Consider the following 22,941-nt stretch of genomic DNA (forward strand, 5'->3'; position numbering starts at 1 on the left):
AATGGTGGAGCGATCCTCCTCTAGAGCAAATCTCTTCTCACAAGTACGAGAGGAGAGAGTGTCCCAGAGAGGCAGGCTTCAGCTAGACCCACAGTCCCCACAAACAGTGGTCCCAAAATGATTTTCTTTCCACTGGGACTTTGCACATGCGTCACCAAGTAAATACAAATCATGTTTCTAACTATGACCCAGTCAAGCCATAACCCAAAGGAAGGCAGTTCCAACCCACTATTTGGGAAACATAAAGACCCCTATACCCTCACAATGTTCCCCTTCCCCTAATACTGATACTAAGATACATGTACAGTGCATTCGGAAAGTATTCAGACCCCTTGAATCAAATTGGTTAAATCGAAGAGACAACTTTCTGTTTGTGTATAATGTTCAACAAAGAGTTCCAGTGTTGTTGTAGAGTGATCTGATGGGGTGTGTATAGTGAGCACTAGAAACTGGTCATTATCATAAGGTGTAAGCAGTCAGTGACAGTGAGACAGAGGAGAGAGGATAACAGTGGGAGTGAATGTGGAATGTGATTGTGAGAAACAACTGGTTTTTAGCAGGTAGCAGTGTGGACAACGTGGACAATACATCTGAATGCTGTGGCAAACATCCCACAAATGCTGTCAACCACACTATGTGAGAGGTTTAATATAACCAACAGTTTATGGATGATGCTAATGTCATTCTTCTCATCTTCTCACGACTTCTAGACTCATCCTTCCCCACCCTTCTCTGTACTCAGTAGCTAAGTTACCAAGCTTTCAAACTGGGCACAAACTGGTTGAATCAACGTTGTTTCCAAGTAATTTGTTAGTTACCAAGCTTTCACAATGTATTGTGACATAGCACGTATGTGTAAAATGCATTGGATTTTGTTTGGTGTGTGAGTGTTCCTGTGCATGGGTAGAGGTAGAGGTAGTGGTAGAGGTGTGTCCAGAGATGCCTATGGCACGTACCTGTTGATCAAGGTACTCCAGGTTTCTCTGGAGCTGCAGGTCTAAAATGTCCTCCTGATACAAGTAGCAGCAGTGACAGCAGCAGTGACAAGGACGAGGACAGTGCAAGACCCAGTACCAGAGACACCAGTGAAACCAGTAGCAACAGCATCAGTGGCACCAGCAGACGCAGAGTCATATACAAAGAGTGTAAGGAGAGAGAGTTGTGTGTGTAGAGAGAAAGACAGAGTAACAGAGACATAAATAAAGAAAGAGACAGACAGAGAAAGAGAGAGTGACAGAGTGACAGAGACAAAACAAAAGATAGACAGAAAGAGAGAAGGGAGACAGGGAGGACAGACATAAGAACTCACACCAGATACAGCAGCAAAGTGCAGCTATAGCATACCTTTAGAGACGCTGCAGATCATATTTTAAGCACAGGTAGCTGTCGAGGACAATATTCCCGCTAAGCACGTGTAGGTGTGTGAAAGTGTGTGTGAGTGCTGTAGTCAAGTGTCTCACAATCTTGACACTGGACTCATTGTTTCTTGATAGTGTAACACGCTTTGGGAGGACATACCATTTTGCTGTGGAGAGAAGGGGAGGCAGGGTTGTTGTAGTGGTACATTCCTTGGCTTAGCGACCTCCTGTCTCCAGGGTAATCATACTGAAATAAGAGAAATAACCAGGATGTTCTAAGATCACTGTGATTTTGGGCTAGCAACAGAAAGACAAATCTTCTCCAATTAACACATCTACCATCGATTGGTCTTTTTCCCAGAAAAGTATCGTCAGACATAACAAACATACCCTGACATCACACACACACACATCGCGCGCATACACACACACCCTCTCCCCTCTCTCACCTTGGGTGAGCTCAGTGATCTCCTCAGTCCGTACACAGAGGGGTCAGCGTAGATCACATCCTCCTGTAGCCTGCTTGGTCCTCTGTCAAACCGGGCCGAGGGCGAGTGGACGGGCGAGGCAAAGCTATGAGGGCCGGGTGAGTAGGGACCACCCGAGGATGAGGAGGGGGACCTGGGGACGGACCTAGACCTGGGCTGAATGGAGAGACGCCTCATGGAGGTCTGTGCTGCATCCATCTGGCTGTAATAGGCAGGGCCGGGTGGGGGGCTGTATGGGTCTCGAGGGGGCGGGAGTCCGTAGAGGGGAGTTCCGTCCCGTAGTGAGCATCTCTTCTCCTCGTTGGTCCAGCGAGGGGGGCCCAGGCGGTCGTAGCCCACGGCTGACACAGAGCAGATGCTGTCGGGGCGTACGCCCGGCGGGTAGAGGGGGTACTCCTCCACGTAGCCAGGACCGCCCCCACGCTATCGTAGACGCTGTAGTAGTCAGCTGGCACACCCCGGTTCACTGTGTAGTAACGGGAGGTACTGGGGGAGGAGAGAGAGAGACAGAGAGATGGTTGAAGGGAAGACATGTAGTTGTAGACACACAAAACAAAAAAACAATCTTACTCATCCTCTCTCCTCTCTCTCTATCTCTCTCTCTCCTCTCTCTCCCATCCCCGCCTCTCTCTATCTCTCTCTCTCCTCTGTCCTCTCTCTCTCCTCTCTCTATCTCTCTCTCTCTTCTCTCTCCCATCCCCTCCTCTCTCTCTATCTCTCTCCTCTCTCTCTAGCTCTCTCTCCCATCCCCTCCTCTCTCTCTATCTCTCTCTCTATCTCTCCTGCTCTCTCTTTCTTTTTCTCTCCTCTCTCTCTCTTCCACCCGCTCCTCTCCCTCTATCTCTCCTGCTCTCTCTCTAGCTCTCTCTCCTCTCTCTCCCATCCCCTCCTCTCCCTCTATCTCTCTCCCCTCTCTCTCTCTCTCTCCTCTCTCTCCCACCCCCTCCTCTCCCTCTATCTCTCTCTCCTCTCCCTATCTCTCTCTCCTCTCTCTCCCATCCCCTCCTCTCCCTCTCTCTCTCTCTCTCTCTCTCTCTCTCTCTCTACTCTCTCTCTCTCTCTACTCTCTCTCCCATCCCCTCCTCTCCCTCTATCTCTCTCTCCTCTCTCTATCGCTCTCTCCTCTCTCTCCCATCCCCTCCTCTCCCTCTCCCTCTCTCCCTCTCTCTCTCTCTCCTCTCTCTCCCATCCCCCTCTCTCTCTCTCTCCCTCTCTCTCCCATCCCCTCCTCTCCCTCTATCTCTCTCTCCTCTCTCTCCCATCCCCTCCTCTCTCTCTCTCTCTCTCTCTCTCTCTCTCTCTCTCTCTCTCTCTCTCTCTCTCTCTCTCTCTCTCTCTCTCTCTCTCTCTCTCTCTCTCTCTCTCTCTCTCTCTCTCTCTCTCTCTCTCTCTCTCTCTCTCTCTCTCTCTCTCTCTCTCTCTCTCTCTCTCTCTCTCTCTCTCTCTCTCTCTCCCTCCCACCTGTTCATGTCCTCCTGTACAGCCATGACTCTGCGCTTGTTGACCCACTGCTGTAGGTAGGTCATGGAGCTCTTCCTCTGGGCCTGTCTCTCAGGGTTCGTCCGTGGCACGAAGCCCCGTCTCAGGACCACATTCTCCGGCTGCTCCCTCATCTCCCTCCCCTCTCTCATCCCTCCCTCTGGAGGTCCCTGGGGTGGCCGCCCGTTATCCTGGTGGGGTCCGTTTCCATGGTGAGGGGGCCCGTTTGGGGGACCGTAGGGGCCCCACCCGTTGGGCTGGTGATGGGGATGGGGTGCAGGTCCTGGCCCTCCTCTCTCCCCCCTCTCCCCTCTCTCTACCCCCATCCTCCCCTCCTGCTCTGAGGGGCTGGTGGAGGGAAGGGCCATTTCCATGGCGTCAACCCCGTTGACCTTGTGATGGGCGGGTTTTCGTGGTCCACGCTCTGTGTCTTGGAGGTCTGTCGTCTGGCCGTTGTCCTTGATGTATGTGTGTGTCTGGGTGTGTGGTTCAGGTCCTTTGGTTACCAAGGTGTTACCATGGAGTTCCGCTGTGGGTGTGGTGGCCTCTGAGTTGGTGGTCCTGTGGGGAAGGGAGAGAGTTAGTGTGTGTGTGTTTGTGTGTGTGTGTGTGTATTTGAACTTGTATTTGTATTCATTATGCATCCCCATTGGCAGATGCCAAGGCAGCAGCTACTCTTCCTGGGGTCCAGCAAAAATTAAGGCAGTAATATACATTATAATATATATATTTTTACATTAAAATACATTTTACAACAGATTTCACAATACATTAAGTGTGTGTGTGTGTGTGTGCGTGCTTGCTTACGTGTGTGTGTTTGCGTGCTTACGTGTTTGTGTGTGTGCGTGCGTGCTTGTGCGTGTGCGTGCTTACGTGTGTGTGTTTGTGTGCGTGCGTGCTTGCTTGTACAGTATGTGTGTATACCTCCATGAAGGCTGTATCTGGACAGCCTCGTTCATAGCGTCGACCCACTCCTCCTGTTCCTCAGCAGTCTCAGCGCTGAAGTAGTACGTGCGTGTTCCTGCGTGTTCAGCCTGCATACAGAACACAATGTGGCCCTTAATCTCACCTTCCTCCTCCTCCTCTTCCTCGTACCAAACCTGTAACAGACAGAGAGGAGACGTTAGCCAGAGCTTTCCTCATATGAAACATCATCAGTAGCAGCATCATCATCAAACACTGTGATGCAAAAAAACACACACAGGTCTCAAACACATGCATGTATTTTAATGTTGCATTGAATGATTGTCAATGACCAACAAACACAGCTTGACTAATACACAGCTTGACTAGTACACAGCTTGACTAGTACACAGCTTGACTAGTAGAGTGGAGTAAGATGAAACAGCTGTGTTTACCTTGCTGCACAAAACGTTTAATTGACTGATGTATTGGTGAGTAGTCACAACATTCAAACCACAGTCAGTTTGGATTACTCAGAAAACAGCCAGGTTAGTGATGAGTATCCAGCCTTTAGATGGCACTGCAGCTTTAAAGGATAGTTATATCAATGAAGCCATTCAGAACTCAGTAAATGGTTGTATTCAAGAGGATCAAATATGTGATGTATTGTGGATAAATTGTGACTGACTGACTGACTGATCTACAAAAAATAATAAGTAGTTGTTTATGACGAAAGGTGATTTGTAGATCAGTCAATCGTGTCTTACCTGCAGTGCTGCTTGCAATGTCAAAGCCCAATAACATGCCCAATAACATGCAGTATAAAAACATTGTCTGGATCCACAGACTCTTGACAGTAAAACCAACCAGGTGAATCTAGCTTCTCACTCTTTAACAGTTAGTGACCAACACCATGCAGTGAACAGAGTAACCATGCAGTGAGCAGAGTAACCATGCAGTGAGCAGAGTAACCATGCAGTGAGCAGAGTAACCATGCAGTTGGGAGAATGAGAAGAGAAAGGGTGAATAAAGGGTGAATACTACCTACATGGAACAAGATCATCTGGGGAACTCTACAATGGAGGACAGCTATGCTCGGGGGGTCCTCGCAGGTTGGGGAAAGAGGAAGGAGAGGATAAATTGGTGAGGGTCAGAGGTTATAAAGGTGAATGTTCAGAGGTCAGAGCACATTGATTGGAGGGGTACCCAGAGGGTTAGGGTAGGAAAGGGGTAACGGTAAGGGTGAGGGTCCTAGAGAGAAAGGTAAGGGTCATAACCTAGACAGAGGTAAGTTAAGGGTCAAATCTTAGACAAAGGTAAGTTAAGGGTAATATTCTAGACAGAGGTAAGTTAAGGGTAATATATTAGACAGAGGTAAGTTAATGGTTATATCCTAGACAGAGGTAAGTTAAGGGTCATATCCTAGACAGAGGTAAGGGTAAGGATCATATCCTAGACAGAGGTAAGGGTAAGGATCATATCCTAGACAGAGGTAAGGGTAAGGATCATATCCTAGAGAGAGGTAAGGGTAAGGATCCTATCCTAGACAGAGGTAAGTTAATGGTTATATCCTAGACAGAGGTAAGTGAAGGGTTATATCCTAGACAGAGGTAAGGGTAAGGATCATATCCTAGACAGAGGTAAGGGTAAGGATCCTATCCTAGACAGAGGTAAGGGTAAGGATCATATCCTAGACAGAGGTAAGTTAAGGGTCATATCCTAGACAGAGGTAAGGGTAAGGATCATATCCTAGACAGAGGTAAGTTAAGGGTCATATTCTAGACAGAGGTAAGGGTAAGGATCATATCCTAGACAGAGGTAAGTTAAGGGTCATATCCTAGACAGAGGTAAGGGTAAGGATCATATCCTAGACAGAGGTAAGTTAAGGGTCATATCCTAGACAGAGGTAAGGGTAATGATCATATCCTAGACAGAGGTAAGGGTAAGGATCATATCCTAGACAGAGGTAAGGGTGCAGTGAGACTTATAAACTCAGCAAAATAAGAAACTTCCTCTCACTGTCAACTGCGTTTATTTTCAGCAAACTTAACATGTGTAAATATTTGTATGTACATAACAAGATTCAACAACTGAGACAAGTTCCACAGACATGTGACTAACATAAATTGAATAATGTGTCCCTGAACAAAGGGGGGGTCAAAAGTAGCAGTCAGTATCAGGTGTGGCCACCAGCTGCATTAAGTACTGCAGTGCATCTCGTCCTCATGGACTGCACCAGATTTGCCAGTTCTTGCTGTGAGATGTTACCCCACTCTCCCACCAAGGCACCTGCAAGTTTCCAGACATTTCTGGGGGGAATGGCCCTGGCCCTCACCCTCCGATCCAACAGGTCCCTGTTCGCTCTTCGCTGGCCATGGCAGAACACTGACATTCCTCTCTTGCAGGAAATCACGCACAGAATGAGCAGTATGGCTTGTGGCATTGTCATGCTGGAGGGTCATGTCAGGATGAGCCTGCAGGAAGGGTACCACATGAGGGAGGAGGATGTCTTCCCTGTAACGCACAGTGTTGAGATTGCCTGCAATGACAACAAGCTCAGTCCGATGATGCTGTGACACACCGCCCCAGACAATGACGGACCCTCCAAATCAATCCCCCTCCAGAGTACAGGCCTCGGTGTAACACTCATTCCTTCGACGATAAACGCGAATCCGACCATCACCCCTGGTGAGACAAAACCGCGACTTGTCAGTGAAGAGCATTTCTGCCAGTCCTGTCTGGTCCAGCGACGGTGGGTTTGTGCCCATAGGCGACGCTGTTGCCGGTGATGTCCGGTGAGGACCTGCTTTATAACGGGCTTACAAGCCCTCCGTCCAGCCTCTCTCAGCCTATTGCGGACAGTCTGACCACTGATGGAGGGATTGTGCGTTCCTGGTGTAACTTGGGCAGTTGTTGTTGCCATCCTGTACCTGTCCCGCAGGTGTGATGTTCGGATGTACCGATCCTGTGCAGGTGTTGTTACACGTGGTCTGCCACTGTGAGGACGATCAGCTGTCCATCCTGTCTCCCTGTAGCGCTGTCTTAGGCGTCTCACATTACGGACATTGCAATTTATTGCCCTGGCCACATCTGCAGTCCTCATGCCTCCTTGCAGCATGCCTAAGGCACATTCACGCAGATGAGCAGGGACCCTGGGCATCTTTCTTTTGGTGTTTTTCAGAGTCAGTAGAAAGGCCTCTTTAGTGTCTTAAGTTTTCATAACTGTGACCTTAATTGTCTACCATCTGTAAGCTGTTAGTGTCTTAACGACCGTTCCACAGGTGCATGTTCATTAATTGTTTATGGTTCATTGAACAAGCATGGGAAACAGTGTTTAAACCCTTTACAATGAAGATCTGTGAAGTTATTTGGATTTTTTACAAATTATCTTTAAAAGAAAGGGTCCTGACAAAGGGACGTTTCTTTTTTGCTGAGTTTATGTCTCATATTTCTGTGAAACTCAAGGATCCACAAATACCCTGCAACCACTGGTATCCTGAAAGAAAAACAGGTTAATAAGGAGAAAATACATCCATTAGCCTTCTCTTCTCTTCCCTGGTGCCATTGTGATTGGTAAAATAGCTCACACCTCGTTCTAATCTACACAACATCAACATGCAAAGGTAACGTCGGTGATATTTACTGAAATGTCTCTCATCTGCCACATGAGGGCAGTAGAACCATATCAGTTTCAGAGATACGTGTAGAAGGAGAACTATAATAGTAATTATTATATATTATTATATTGTGCATTATCTTGTTACATCACAAGTCAACAGAGATAAATAAGATAACTATGATCAGTTACTGAGCTAAAAGGGCACAGGTGCGCAGAAAAACAAATCTGATGTGCCCTAAAAGGTGCAAGTAAGTTGAGCAGTACAATGGTTTGTTTCTATGTACCTAGTTCAAAACATGTAATTTTGTAGGCATAGTACCCATTCTGTCAGTTACATATAGACCTTAGACACGTGCACACTGATCCTACATGACCACAGTCATCTTTGACACAGTACAGATAAGGCAATAATACACATAGGAACATACTAATAGATAAAGCACTATGTCAAAGGTCACGGTCCCTGACTACTATACGGAGACTAAAACCATGCATTTGTCACTAGGTGTTTAACCGCAACGCAAAGCCCCCAACGAGAGCAAGCCAAGGCAACAAGGAATAACCCTAATCAGGAAGGCATGAGAGGAACCCCATCCTCTCCCTTGCCTTTTCTTGCCTCAACTCACACCTAACAAACTCCTCAACTAGAAACCCCTGAAGTATTTGGTATACATGTGAGGAATACTGCCTCTTACAGTAGTACATGGTACTGGCTGGCCGCTGTCATACGGAGACATAGGGAGGCAGGGAGTGCCTTGTCTCGTGTAGTCATACCTCAAAAAAAATAAAAAATAATAATAATAGATTAATGGCGCCGGAGCAGATGGCTGCCGCTTTACAGCCCTCTAACCAATTGTACTATTATGTGTGTATTTCCGCGTTATTTGTAATTTATTTTGTACATAATGTTTCTGCCATCGTCTCTTATAACCAAAAAGAGCTTCTGGATATCAGGACAGCGATTACTCACCTCATATTGGACGAAGATTTTTTCTTCAACGAGAGGGCCGCGAAAGATATCCTACAGACACCCGACAAGGCCCAAATCTCCGTCATTCGCATGAGGAAGAGATGGAGATATCGTGGACGTAGGTCGGGGTGCCTTGTAAGGATCCGACGGTGAGCGAGTAAACTGCCTCTCCCATCAATCCTATTAGCCAATCTTCAATCATTTGAGAATAAATGGGATGACCTAAGATTACCAACGGGACATTAAAAACTGTAATATCTTATGTTTCACGAGTCGTGGCTGAACGACGACATGGACAACATACAGCTAGCGGGCTATACGCTACATCGGCAGGATAGAACGGCTGACTCCGGTAAGACAAGGGGTGGCGGTCTGTGTATATTTGTAAACAACAGCTGGTGCACAAAATCAAATACTAAGGATGTCTCGAGGTTTTGCTCGCCTGAGGTAGAGTATCTTTTGATAAGCTGTAGAACACATTATTTACCAAGAGAGTTTTCATCTATATTTTTCATAGCTGTCTATTTACCACCACAAACCAATGCTGGCATTAAGATTGCACTGAATGAGCTGTATAAGGCCATAAGTCAACAGGAAAACGCTAATCCAGAGGCAGCGCTCCTAGTGGCCGGGGACTTTAATGCAGGGAAACTTAAATCCGTTCTACCTAATTTCTACCAGCATGTTAAATGTGCAACCAGAGGAAAAAAAACTCTAGACCACCTTTACTCCACACACAGAAACGCATACAAAGCTCTCCCTCGCCCTCCATTTGGCAAATCTGACCATAACTCTATCCTCCTGAATCCTGCTTATAAGCAAAAACTAAAGCAGGAAGCACCAGTGACTCGGTTAATAAAAAAGTGGTCAGATGAAGCAGATGCTAAGCTACAGGACTGTTTTGCTAGCACAGACTGGAACATGTTCCGGGATTCTTCAGATAGCATTGAGGAGTACACCACATCAGTCACTGGCTTCATCAATAAGTGCATCGATGATGTCGTCCCCACAGTGACCGTACGTACATACCCCAACCAGAAGCCATGGATTACAGGAAACATCCGCACTGATCTAAAGGGTAGAGCTGCCGCTTTCAAGGAGCGGGACTCTAACCCGGACGCTTATAAGAAATCCCGCTATGCCCTCCGACGAACCGTCAAACAGGCAAAGAGTCAATACAGGACTAAGATTGAATCGTACGACACCGGCTCTGACGCTCGTCGGATGAGGCAGGGCTTGAAAACTATTACAGACTTCAAAGGGAAGCACAGCCGCGAGCTGCCCAGTGACACAAGACTTCCAGACGAGCTAAAGCACTTCTATGCTCGCTTCGAGGCAAGCAACACTGAAGCATGCATGAGAGCACCAGCTGTTCTGGATGACTATGTGATCACGCTCTCCATAGCCGATGTGAGTAAGACTTTTAAGCAGGTCAACATTCACAAGGTCGCAGGGCCAGACGGATTACCAGGATGTGTACTCCGAGCATGTCCTGACCAACTGGCAAGTGTCTTCACTGACATTTTCAACATGTCCCTGACTGAGTCTGTAATACCAACATGTTTCAAGCAGACCACCATAGTCCCTGTGCCCAAGGACACTAAGATAACCTGCCTAAATGACTACCGACCCGTAGCACTGACGTCTGTAGCCATGAATTGCTTTGAAAGGCTGGTCATGGCTCACATCAACACCATTATCCCAGAAACCCTAGACCCACTCCAATTTGCATACCGCCCCAACAGATCCACAGATGATGCAATCTCTATTGCACTCCACACTGCCTTTTCCCACCTGGACAAGAGACACACCTACGTGAGAATGCTATTTATTGACTACTGCTCAGCATTCAACACCATAGTGCCCTCAAAGCTCATCATCAAGCTAAGGATCCTGGGACTAAACACCTCCCTCTGCAACTGGATCCTGGACTTCCTGACGGCCGCCCCCAGGTGTTAAGGGTAGGTAACAACACATCTACCACACTGATCCTCAACACAGGGGCCCCTCAGGGGTGCGTGCTCAGTCCCCTCCTGTACTCCCTGTTCACCCATGACTGCATGGCCAGGCACGACTCCAACACCATCATTAAGTTTGCAGACGACACAACAGTGGTAGGCCTGATCACAGACAATGATGAGACAGCCTATAGGGAGGAGGTCAGAGACCTGGCCGTGTGGTGCCAGGATAACATCCTCTCCCTCAACGTGACCAAGACAAAGGAGATGATTGTGGGCTACAGGAAAAAAAAGAGCACTGAGCACGCCCCCATTCCCATCGACGGGGCTGTAGTGGAACAGGTTGAGAGCTTCAAGTTCCTTGGTGTCCACATCACCAACGAACTATCATGGTCCAAACACACCAAGACAGTCATGAAGAGGGCACGACAAAGCCTATACCCCCTCAGGAGACTGAAAAGATTTGGCATGGGTACACAGATCCTCAAAAAATTCTACAGCTGCACCATCGAGAGCATCCTGACTGGTTGCATCACCGCCTGGTATGGCAATTGCTTGGCCTCTGACCGCAAGGCACTACAGAGGGTAGTGCGTACGGCCCAGTACATCACTGGGGCCAAGCTTCCTGCCATCCAGGACCTCTATACCAGGCGGTGTCAGAGGAAGGCCCTCAAAATTGTCAAAGACTCCAGCCACCCTAGTCATAGACTGTTCTCTCTGCTACCGCACGGCAAGCGGTACCGGAGTGCCAAGTCTAGGTCCAAAAGACTTCTCAACAGCTTCTACCCCCAAGCCATAAGACTCCTGAACAGCTAATCATGGCTACCCGGACTATTTGCACTGCCCCCCACCCCCTTCCCCCCCACCCCATTTTTTTACACTGCTGCTACTAATTATGAATGCATAGTCACTTTAACTCTACCCACATGTACATATTACTTCAACTACCTCAACTAGCCGGTGCCCCCGCACATTGACTCTGCACCGGTACCCCCCTGTATATATAGCCTCCCTACTGTTATTTTATTTTACTTCTGCTCTTTTTTTCTCAACACTTTTTTGTTGTTGTTTTATTTTAGTTTTTTTACTAAAAATAAATGCACCGTTGGTTAAGGGCTGTAAGTAAGCATTTCACTGTAATGTCTGCACCTGTTGTATTCGGCGCATGTGGCCAATAACATTTTATTTTATTTTATTTTATTTGTTGTTGTCACGCCTCATTTGGAGTTCTGGAGAATTTTGTATTAGCCGAAACTGCTACAATGTTCTGCTTCCAGCGACTACATTTTTTGGGGGATGTTACATTTCAAGAACCTTCCCCCCACATGCCCGTAGAAAGGGTGTTATGTTTCTCACTTTTTTCAGATCAGGTAGGACACATTTTACAGAGAGCTGTTGGGTATGCTAGTTTGTAACATTGCAGAAAATGGAAGAAAACCTGAAGGAAAAACTGAATTATGTTTTGCCAGAACTCTGCTCTATACACACAATCGAGTCGATGAAGGCATTCAAACGCCGCTCCGCCCAAGCAAGGCATTTGATTGTTTTGATGAGTTGTGAGGAGTCACTGATTTACACCAGGTTTCCTCCCCTTTTTAGCTACTTTCTGCCATTGACTTCACCAGGCTTTCTGATTAGGGAAGCCTGGTTCTCGATGAGGCTAGGGAATGCCTAATTATGTTCCATAGTAGGGAGTAACTAGTGTGAGAACACACACAGTGGTACACAGCATACATCATAATCAGTGGAAGATAAAGGAAACATAAAGCATTGATTTGCTCAATCATGCAAATGTTGACTTTAAGGTAATTAGCCCTCCGTAAACCTTCTGCCTCTGTCAACCTGCACGGTTCAGGGAGTGGGGAGAACGCGGTCAACAGCGCTCAACAACGGTCGAGAACGCTCAACAGCTATTTTCTGAACATGACAAGGAGATTCAGTTTGAGACAGAAGTATTGAGCAGTAGCAGCAGTGAACTAGGGTTTGACAGAGCTACAGCAGGTCTATAGAAACAGTATACCGTACAGTGTCTGGCAAACTACCTTCCATGTTGGCACCAAACACAACAACAATATTCTAATTTGCATTCTAACTAGAATGTAGCCTAACTGTCTTGGAACTCTTGGTGCCAGCATGACGTACATTAATATTCTCAATCTCCAACCAAGTTGGCCAAGTTGTCTCTGAGGCCAGTGTGTGTCTGTGTTAACATCTTTTGCAGCCCTTTGTCCTTCTGTCAGCACATTAACAGTCTGCCTGCGAACAGAGCAACTCCACAACAGCCGGAAGGTCTGAGACTAGGGAGGGTTGAGACACACATCACAACAACACTATCATTAAAACAGCTATTAGAAACACAGCCCAGAGAACAACAACGCTATTCTAGTCCCAAGACACAGAACACTACTGGCTGTTATAGCTTGACAGGTTGACTGACTGTTTCAGATCTGGTTTTATCAATAGAAATAGTCTGAATGGTACACTGTCAAGGTCAAAACAACAACAGGAAGAAAACAGCAAGCTGGTCGCTCTAGAAAAAGACGTGAATTTCAAAGGAACGACCTGGCCAGTCTTTTCATTTGTCACATGGTGTCAACGGCCTCACCAAGACAAAAACAACCATAAGCGCAGGTGTGTGTGATCTCAAACTGTTGCTCAACTCACACACACCCCTGGTGCAGTGGTCAAACCGGTCCTGCACACGCTAACACAGGTGAGACAGGTGAGTGTGTGTGTTCACCAGGAGAAAAACACTCCTGCGTTGTTGTGACTCATTGACTGTGAGGGCCATGACATGGCAGCTCCTGCTAGCTAGCTAGGGGGTTTACTTAGATTAAAGTCAACAGGGCTCTACTTGGCAGTTGCTGGTTTGCATGATTTCTACAGTAAGCAGTTTGGTCTGGTAAGTGCAGCAAAATACCCTTCATTATAGAAACAGTGGCAGGTCAATTAAATAGTGTATTAGGCATGATAGTCAAAGTAATAAAATGTAATATTTGTACTAAAAAGGTCTAATGATATAAATCAGTATCCAGCTGTGAGTCATGCTTGGCAAAGAGCAGAGTCTCTCCCAGGCCTGGTGAATCACTGAGGCCAAGAACCTGGTGAATCATTGAGGCCAAGGACCTGGTGAATCACTGAGGCCAAGGACCTGGTGAATCACTGAGGCCAAGGACCTGGTGAATCACTGAGGCTAAGGACCTGGTGAATCACTGAGGCCAAGGACCTGGTGAATCACTGAGGCCAAGGATCTGGTGAATCACTGAGGCCAAGGACCTGGTGAATCACTGAGACCAAGGACCTGGTGAATCACTGAGTGTGTGCGTGTGTGTGTGTGATATGAGTGTTTCTGTCAGGTTGTTATTTGTGAAGCTCTATGTTTATCCTTGGCTGGTTATTATAGCCTGGGCCTAGAGAACAGTCATCAGTGCCTGGTGAGAAGAGATAGACAGAGTGTGCGTGTTGTGTGTGCATGTGAGCGAGCATGTGTCTATGTCTGGAGCCTTATCGTCTCTTGATATCGAACTCTTCCTACCTCCCCCAGTCTTCCACATAAACCTACCAGCCTCCTCCTCCATCCAAATCTACGAGACCCACTGGTTTAATGATTTCTACATATCAATATTTTCCTACTGTACTCCAAATCTGTTTTTGAAATCATTTCTACGTCCTTAATCATAACCACTGAATATCAGAATTGTCACGATCGTCGATAGAAGTGGACCAATGCGCAGCGTGATGAGTGAACATACTTTTATTAGATTCACCACACTAAACAAAACAACAAAACGATACGTGAAGTCCTAGGTAACAGACACAAACCATACACGGAACAAGATCCCACAAAACACTGTGGAAAACAGGCTGCCTAAGTATGGTTCCCAATCAGAGACAACAATCAACAGCTGATTCACGTTGCCTCTGATTGAGAACCACACCGGCCAACATAGAAAACATATCAGCTAGATAATGAACCTAGAACACAAAATCATAGAAACTACACACCCTGGCTCAACATAACAGAGTCCCAGAGCCAGGGCGTGACAGTACCCCCCCAAAGGCGCGGACTGCGACCGCGCCAAACATAAACCAAACAGGGGAGGGCCGGGTGGGCATTCCTCCTCGGAGGTGGTTCCGGCTCCGGGCTTGACCACCACCCTCCAACAATCCCCCCGTAGCGCCCCTGGTCCGGTCTGGCCCCGCTGGCTGGAGCTGGACTGGACATCGGTGGAGCGGATTGCTTAGGCTCCGATGTGGAGCAGCTGACCGGTACCTGACCAGGCACCGGTGACCCAGGCACGGGCTGTGCCGGACTGACGACGCGCACCACAGGCTTGGTGCGGGGAGCAGGAACGAGCCGGACCGGGCTGACGACGCGCACCACAGGCTTGGTGCGGGGAGCAGGGACGGGCCGAACCAGGCTGACGAAGCGCACCACAGGCTTGGTGCGGGGAGCAGGAACGAGCCGGACCGGGCTGACGACGCGCACCACAGGCTTGGTGCGGGGAGCAGGGACGGGCCGAACCGGGCTGGCGACGCGCATCACAGGCTTGGTGCGAGGGACAGGAACAGGCCGGACCGCACTGGGAACACACACCGCTGGCCTTACCCGGCAATCAGGAACGGGCCGGACCGGACTGGTAACACACCTCAGTACCTCTCGCCGTGCCTCTACATTTCCCTTCCCTCTACTCGCCAATGGCTCCCGTAACCCGGTGGCCTTCTCTCCTCGTCCACTAACTCGCCCCTTATCTGCCTCCAGCAGTCCCGTCGTCCACGGTGTGAGCCCCCCCTAAAAATATCTTGGGTTCGTCGCTCCCCCGTGGCTATGGCCTCCATGGCTCTCGCCAGACTCTCCAGCCTCTGCTCCCAAGTCCAACCTCTCTCCTCCTCACGCGGCTTGACCCAGTCGAGGTGGATATCCGCTAGAGTTACCTCTGGCGTTGGCTCCTGGACACGCTGCTTGACCCAGTCGAGGTGGATATCCATTAGATTCACTTCTGGCGTTGGCTCCTGGACACGCTGCTTGGTCCAGTTATGGTGGGATCTTCTGTCACGATCGTCGATAGAAGTGGACCAATGCGCAGCGTGATGAGTGAACATACTTTTATTAGATTCACCACACGAAACAAAACAACAAAACGATACGTGAAGTCCTAGGTAACAGACACAAACCATACACGGAACAAGATCCCACAAAACACTGTGGAAAACAGGCTGCCTAAGTATGTTACCCAATCAGAGACAACAATCAACAGCTGATTCACGTTGCCTCTGATTGAGAACCACACCGGCCAACATAGAAAACACATCAGCTAGATAATGAACCTAGAACACAAAATCATAGAAACTAAACACCCTGGCTCAACATAACAGAGTCCCAGAGCCAGGGCGTGACAAGAATAAACTATTACTGGATGGGGAAATACGATAATACAACAGGGTGATTTTATTTGGCCCCCAAGTTTTCTGAGCAAAACAAATAAAACATACATGTTTTATTTTCTCTTATTATTGGACATAAAAGACTGTAAAAATAGCAGCAAATTAGTTTCAAGTCATTTTTTTGGGGAAATCTATTCCAAAGTATTCCCACGCATTATAGATATACAGTATGTTATCGTATACAAATGTAAGCAAGGTTTGAAATGATTATGTTTCAGTCAAACATATCTGTTTGGGCTTCTTGCAGTCAATTTGCAGTCTACAAATTATTTCAAATTATGTTCCGGCCCCCACACCATCCACTCATGAAAAAATCAGCCTGCGGCTGAATCTAGTTGATGATCCCTGTAATAAGATAATGATGATGTTTCAACATTCTGAATCATAACCATTGACTACTTTAAAATAGAGTACAGTGAGGTAGGGGGAGATAGGATATTTATGTTGTTTCTCCATCCTCCATCTGAGCTGGTGGGGGTTGGGTGGTGGGATACAGTGGAGAGAGAGAGAGAGAGAGAGAGAGAGAGAGAAGATGGGGATTCATTCACCATAGGGGGAAGCAGGCCATGTGCCCATGATGCCATCGACGTCATTTCCTGCCACGGTGGAGAGTGCTGGGGTACCTCCTCCTTGAGAGAGGATGCTGATGGAAGCCATGGCAACACTATAGTAACAGAAGCATTGAGTGATGAAGAGAGTGAGAGGGAGGAGAGGGGTATATACTGTAGGGATTACAGTGTAATAGACACTGAGGTGACGGGTGTAACTGGTGTTCAAGGAATACTCCTAGCTCACTCCATTGAACACGGATTCTAACAGGAGGTGACGGGAACGCCAAACAGGGAACAGAAAGATGTGCCAGACAAGGGCAAATGTTCTCAACCGTTAAAACAGGGAAACATGCCCCCTCTCTCCTTTCCTCCTCTCCTCTCCTCCCTCCCCTTTTCATTCTCTTCCCAACCCTCTCCTCTCCTCCCCTCCCTCCCTCCCTCTCTCCTCTCCTCTCTTCTTCCTGTACTCTCTCTCCCATGCCACCACCCTGCTGTCCCTCCTCCTCCCCCACCTCTCTATTCCTCTCTCTAACATTCTTGTAAATGTCAGTAAATATAAGTCAGTTCTTCCATGCACTGCTCATGAGCTTCCTGAGACTCTGTTGCTTTCTGATCTAACATGTGTGCATGTGTGTGTGTTCATTTGTGTGTGTGTGTGTGTGTGTGTGTGTGTGCTCGTGTATTTGTTTGCATGTGTGTGTTCTTGGGTGTGTGTGTGTGTGTAAACACCAAGGTGACGGATGCAGAGATACAGTACACAGTGTGCCTGACTAGTCAAACATGCCCTGGGGTACATTGGCATCACGTCTCCATGTCACGAGTCGCTTCCTTGCGGTGAAGAGGTGTCTGCTACACACAGACAGGTAAATAGCCATGTCTCTCTCTCTCTCTCTCTCTCTCTCTCTCTCTCTCTCTCTCTCTCTCTCTCTCTCCCTCTCTCCCTCTCCTCTCTCCCTCTCTCCCTCTCTCTCTCTCCCTCTCCCTCTCTCCCTCTCTCTCTCCTCTCTCTCTCTCTCTCTCTCTCTCTCTCTCTCTCTCTCTCTCTCTCTCTCTCTCTCTCTCTCTCTCTCTCTCTCTCTCTCTCTCTCTCTCTCTCTCTCTCTCTCTCTCTCTCTCTCTCTCTCTCTCTCTCTCTGTCACCGACAGTCATCCCATATTTCAGTACAGTAGAAGAGCTCCTCTTGACAGGTGCTAGTTAAGATAGAGATAGAGAGAAGGGGGGGTTGGATGGCATGGAGAGAGGGAGAGAGACAAGTAGGATGGCAGGTAGCCTAGCAGTTCAGAGCGTTGGGCCAGTATCCAAAAGGTGAAAAATATGTTAATGTCATCTTGAGCAAGGCACTTAACCCTAACTGCTCCAGGGTCGCCGTCAATAATGGCTGATCCGTGACCCCACTCGCTGAGGGTGTTGCATGCGTATAATGCACACTTGTACATGTGTGAAATAGGACAAATCTAAGCACCCACTTAATTATTTATTACAGAGTGGCGACAAAGGGAGCGTGGGACTAGACGAAGGTAGGAAAGACAAAAAGATCACACACTCAAAGGCTGGGCAGGCTGTTGGGAAAGGGAGTATGGGACTGCAACAGGGGAGGAAAAATAAGAGATAGACCCCAGCCAAGCATCCCTCAGCACCTCTGTATTACTGCAACATATTACCCTCCATATCTATACCTGCTATATCTATGTGCGTCCCCTTACAATACACAGCTCTCTAGATTTATACAACATTATCTATGCTTTGGATATCTATTTCCCGCTGTAATACAAAGCCCTCTGGACCTCTGCCTGCTACAACACTGGGCACTCCCTATGAATGCCCTGCATATCTATAGTATATGAATGTGCACCATATCTATACCCTGCATATCTATATCTGGCATATCTAGAGTATGTCCTGGGCTGGGAATGGCCCCTCTCACCCCAGAGAATATGGAATGTGCTCCTCACAAAAACACTCTATATAACCTTATCAGTTATAAACCTGCTGAATGACAACAGCACCATCTTAATGGATACCTTATCACTTGCACAGTCTCACTGTCTGTTCTGGGCTGGCGGGAGAATGTGTGTGTTTTTGTTGGTGTGTTGTATAATGATTATATAGTAATCAGAGCTATATATTTATCCAAATATATGCCTTTGACAGTGATTATTTGAGGGCTGTGGCAAAATAATGGGTTTTGCTGAGTCTAGCCTATTAATTGTAGCTCCCAACATAGGATGTTTTTATGAGTGTTGGTTGTGTATGTATATGAATCTGGGTCTGGGTACATACACACACAGAAGGGGGTAGTTCTAGCAGAGGGAGAGAGAGAGACATCAGATCAGACTGATACACTGCTGCTGCACTATGCTTATGTAAGACCTCTTCATTAATATTCTATCAGCACTATTCTGAGGCAGGGCCTATTGTGTGTGTGTGTGTGTGTGTGTGTGTGTGTGTGTGTGTGTGTGTGTGTGTGTGTGTGTGTGTGTGTGTGTGTGTGTGTGTGTGTGTGTGTGTGTGTGTGTGTGTGTGTGTGTGTGTGTGTGTGTGTGTGTGCGCGCGTGCGTGCGTTTTCCTACATTATCAGGACCCCAAAGTCCTAACATTTTACCTGAATGTCCTAAAAATGTAGGAAAATACGTTTTTTAATGACTTTTTTAGGTGCTGAATTTGTTCAAATGCTATTTTAAGTTTAAGTGTTAGATTTAGGGTTTTGGGGTTAAGGTTAGGTTTAAGGTTAGTATTAGGGTTAGGTTTAGGGTTAGAGGTTTGGGAAAATAGGATTTTCAATAGTCAAACATTTTTACACTCCAAAAAGTCCTGACATTTCACAAAAACAAAGTGTGTGCGTTCTTGCTTGCATGAGTGTGTGTGCTCAATGCATGTACATGGCCGCGAGAGTGTATGCATCTGTGTTTGCCGTCTGTGATCAAGGTTGGCAGGTAGCTTAGTGGTAAAGAGCATTGGGCCAGAAATTGAAAGGTCGCTAGGTCAAATCCCTGAGCCTGCTAGGTGTAGGCACTTAACCCTAATTGCTCCTGTAAGTCGCTCTGAATACGACTGACTGCTAAATGACTCAAATGTAAATGTGACCAAAATCCTTAGCTGGTCTGGAAATGTTGTGCAGTGTTTGTCTAGTTGGTGTTATACAGTGTTCTCACTCTGACTGTTCATTTTCCCGCACTCAGCCTTTTCATTTTCTCTCACAATTTCTGCCCCTCTCTCTTCCTCTTTCTATGTCTCTCTCTCCTACTCTCTCCCATTACACAAATAGACATAAGCACTTCCACTGTGGAATGCAGCATCTTCAGAAGTCTGTGAGAATATTTAACTTGGGAATATCTCACTCAGGTGACACCCCTTTGAGTGAATGTGGTATGGACCATGACATTCACTCTCACCATGGGGTTTAATAACTAGTGCAATCTCCGGTGGTGTACACGTATGTTCGTGTACACACACACACTCACACACACACGAATTAACGCATGTACACGTAGATACACACACACACAGTCCATATTGTTAACGTGTCTAACACAATAATGACACACAGAGGAACACAGACAAAAGCACCTGTACATATCTCTCCTAACCCTCCCATTGGAAGGGATCAGGTAGCAGGTTGGCATTACCTCAGACAGAGGAGACTGAATAGAGAGACGGACAGGAAGTAGCACAAACACCCGCAGGAAGCAACGATCCCCTTTCATAAGCCACATGATATGTGACACTGTTCACTGTCAGAAACACACACACACACCTGTAGACTCTAGTAAACCAGTCATACAAACCGTACACACACACCACATACCAAAGACCACACACCACAGACCACACACCACACACCACATACCACATACCACAGACCACACACAACAGACCACAGACCACACGCCACACACCACACACAACAGAACACAGACTACACACCACACAGCACACACCACAGATCACAGACCACACACAACAGACCACAGACTACACACCACACACCACACACCACAGATCACAGACCACACACCACAGACCACACACCACACACCACACACCACACACCACAGACCACACACCACAGACTACACACCACAGACCACAGACCACAGACCACACACCACACACCACAGACTACACACCACACACCACACACCACAGACCGCACACCACAGACCACACACCACAGACCGCACACCACAGACCACACACCACATACCACACACCACACACACCACACACCACACACCACAGACCACACACCACACACCACACACCACAGACCACAGACCACACACCACACACCACAGACTACACACCACAGACCACAGACCACAGACCACACACCACACACCACAGACTACACACCACACACCACACACCACAGACCGCACACCACACACCACACACCACAGACCGCACACCACAGACCACACACCACATACCACACACCACACACCACACACCACACACCACAGACCACACACCACACACCACAAACCACAAACCACACACACCACACAACACACACCACACACCACAGACCACACACCACAGACTGCACACCACACACCACAGACCACACACCACACCCCACACACCACAGACCACAGACCACATACCACAGACCACAGACCACAGACCAAACACACCACAGACTACACACCACACCCAGTGTTCTCGTTAAATAATTTAGTCCAATACACAGGAGGGAAAAGGCTGCTTTGAAAAACGCTGTGAGCTGAGAGGCATCCGTTAGACATATTACGCAGGGTTGAACCATGTGTGGTCAGATTGGGTTGAACCATGTGTGGTCAGATAGAGTTGGACCATGTGTGGTCAGATTGGGTTGAACCATGTGTGGTCAGATTGGGTTGAACCATGTGTGGTCAGATAGGGTTGGACCATGTGTGGTTAGGTAGGGTTGGACCATCTGTGTTCAGATTGGGTTGGACCATGTGTGGTCAGATTGGGTTGGACCATGTGTGGTCAGATAGGGTTGGACCATGTGTGGTCAGATTGGGTTGGACTATGTGCGGTCAGATAGGGTTGGACAATGTGTAGTCAGATTGGGTTGGACCATGTGTGGTCAGATTGGGTTGGATCATGTGTGGACAGATAGGGTTTGACCATGTGTGGTCAGATAGGGTTGGACCATGTGTGGTCAGATGGGGTTGGACCATGTGTGGTCAGATTGGGTTGGATCATGTGTGGTCAGACAGGGTTGGACCATGTGCGGTCAGATAGGGTTGGACCATGTTTAAACCACCCAGGGTAAGACAGATAGTGTTGTAACGGCTGGGTGACCCTGGTCATAAATAAGATATATTCCAAGTTCCAACCACACCTCTGTTTCTGTTACCTCAGACTGCACTTTGTGAACCTGCTACAGGTACGGTCAGGTAGGAACAGCACACCCAGGCTGCTCTCTCTGTTTGGAGTCCTAACAGTCTGATAGTGCTATTGAATAGGCTGGGTTAGGCTCATATCTAAAGTGTTAAAGATTATACCCTTTCATTTAATGAAGCATTCATGACTTCATGGCAAAAACGTACTGAAAAGTCAAAGGAGTTCACCTTTGAAAGGTAATCTTATAATCTTATAATCAAAGCTAAAATGTACTTTAGAGTCTCCCCTCCCTCTCCCCCACTCCCTGCTTCTCTCTCATTGGTCAGTTTGAAGTAACAGGTGACATAAAGATTTGGTTCTACAGGAATCCCAGCAGACTCCAGGAGCGTGCTCAGACTCGACTTCCCTCCCATCCCGTCTCAACCCGTCCCAACCCCTCCTCAGCCCGAGGGGCCCCACCAGACCAGACGAGGGTGGCCAGCCCAAAAACACACCCTCCCCTACCCCGCCTCACAAGAGCCTGACCAGACCAGCCCACCACCCGGTATTAGTACTGAGAACACTTAAACACTATGACATACCTGTATTGTCTGTCTGTCTCACAGTATAGCAGCACTTACCCCTGCATACCTTGCTGCACACCCTCCTTTACTTAGACCCTGTGACATATCTTAATCCCCATGTACTGTACACTATCTAACTCCGAATACCTGGCTAATACTGAGAGCCTCGTTCCTGGAACAATACAGAAAAGTACAGTACAGTACAGTACAGTACAGTACAGTACAAAGCCCTTAAAAGCAACATTGAAAACCATGTACGTGGTTGACAGAGC

General features: G+C 47.6%; 1 protein-coding gene across 1 annotated transcript in view; it reads right to left on the reverse strand.

Moving 5' to 3' along the window:
• LOC121578141 (pleckstrin homology domain-containing family A member 6) overlaps nucleotides 1-22,941 on the reverse strand; it is a 199,263-nt gene that overhangs the window by 43,902 nt on the left and 132,420 nt on the right. The window contains 6 exon segments of the mRNA XM_041892273.2: nucleotides 957-1,010; nucleotides 1,519-1,605; nucleotides 1,808-2,251; nucleotides 2,254-2,332; nucleotides 3,308-3,886; nucleotides 4,250-4,359. Of these exon segments, the coding sequence (XP_041748207.2) occupies nucleotides 957-1,010; nucleotides 1,519-1,605; nucleotides 1,808-2,251; nucleotides 2,254-2,332; nucleotides 3,308-3,886; nucleotides 4,250-4,359 (1,353 nt within the window).

This window comes from Coregonus clupeaformis, chromosome 12 (assembly GCF_020615455.1).
Source record: "Coregonus clupeaformis isolate EN_2021a chromosome 12, ASM2061545v1, whole genome shotgun sequence".
Lineage (NCBI taxonomy): Eukaryota > Metazoa > Chordata > Actinopteri > Salmoniformes > Salmonidae > Coregonus > Coregonus clupeaformis.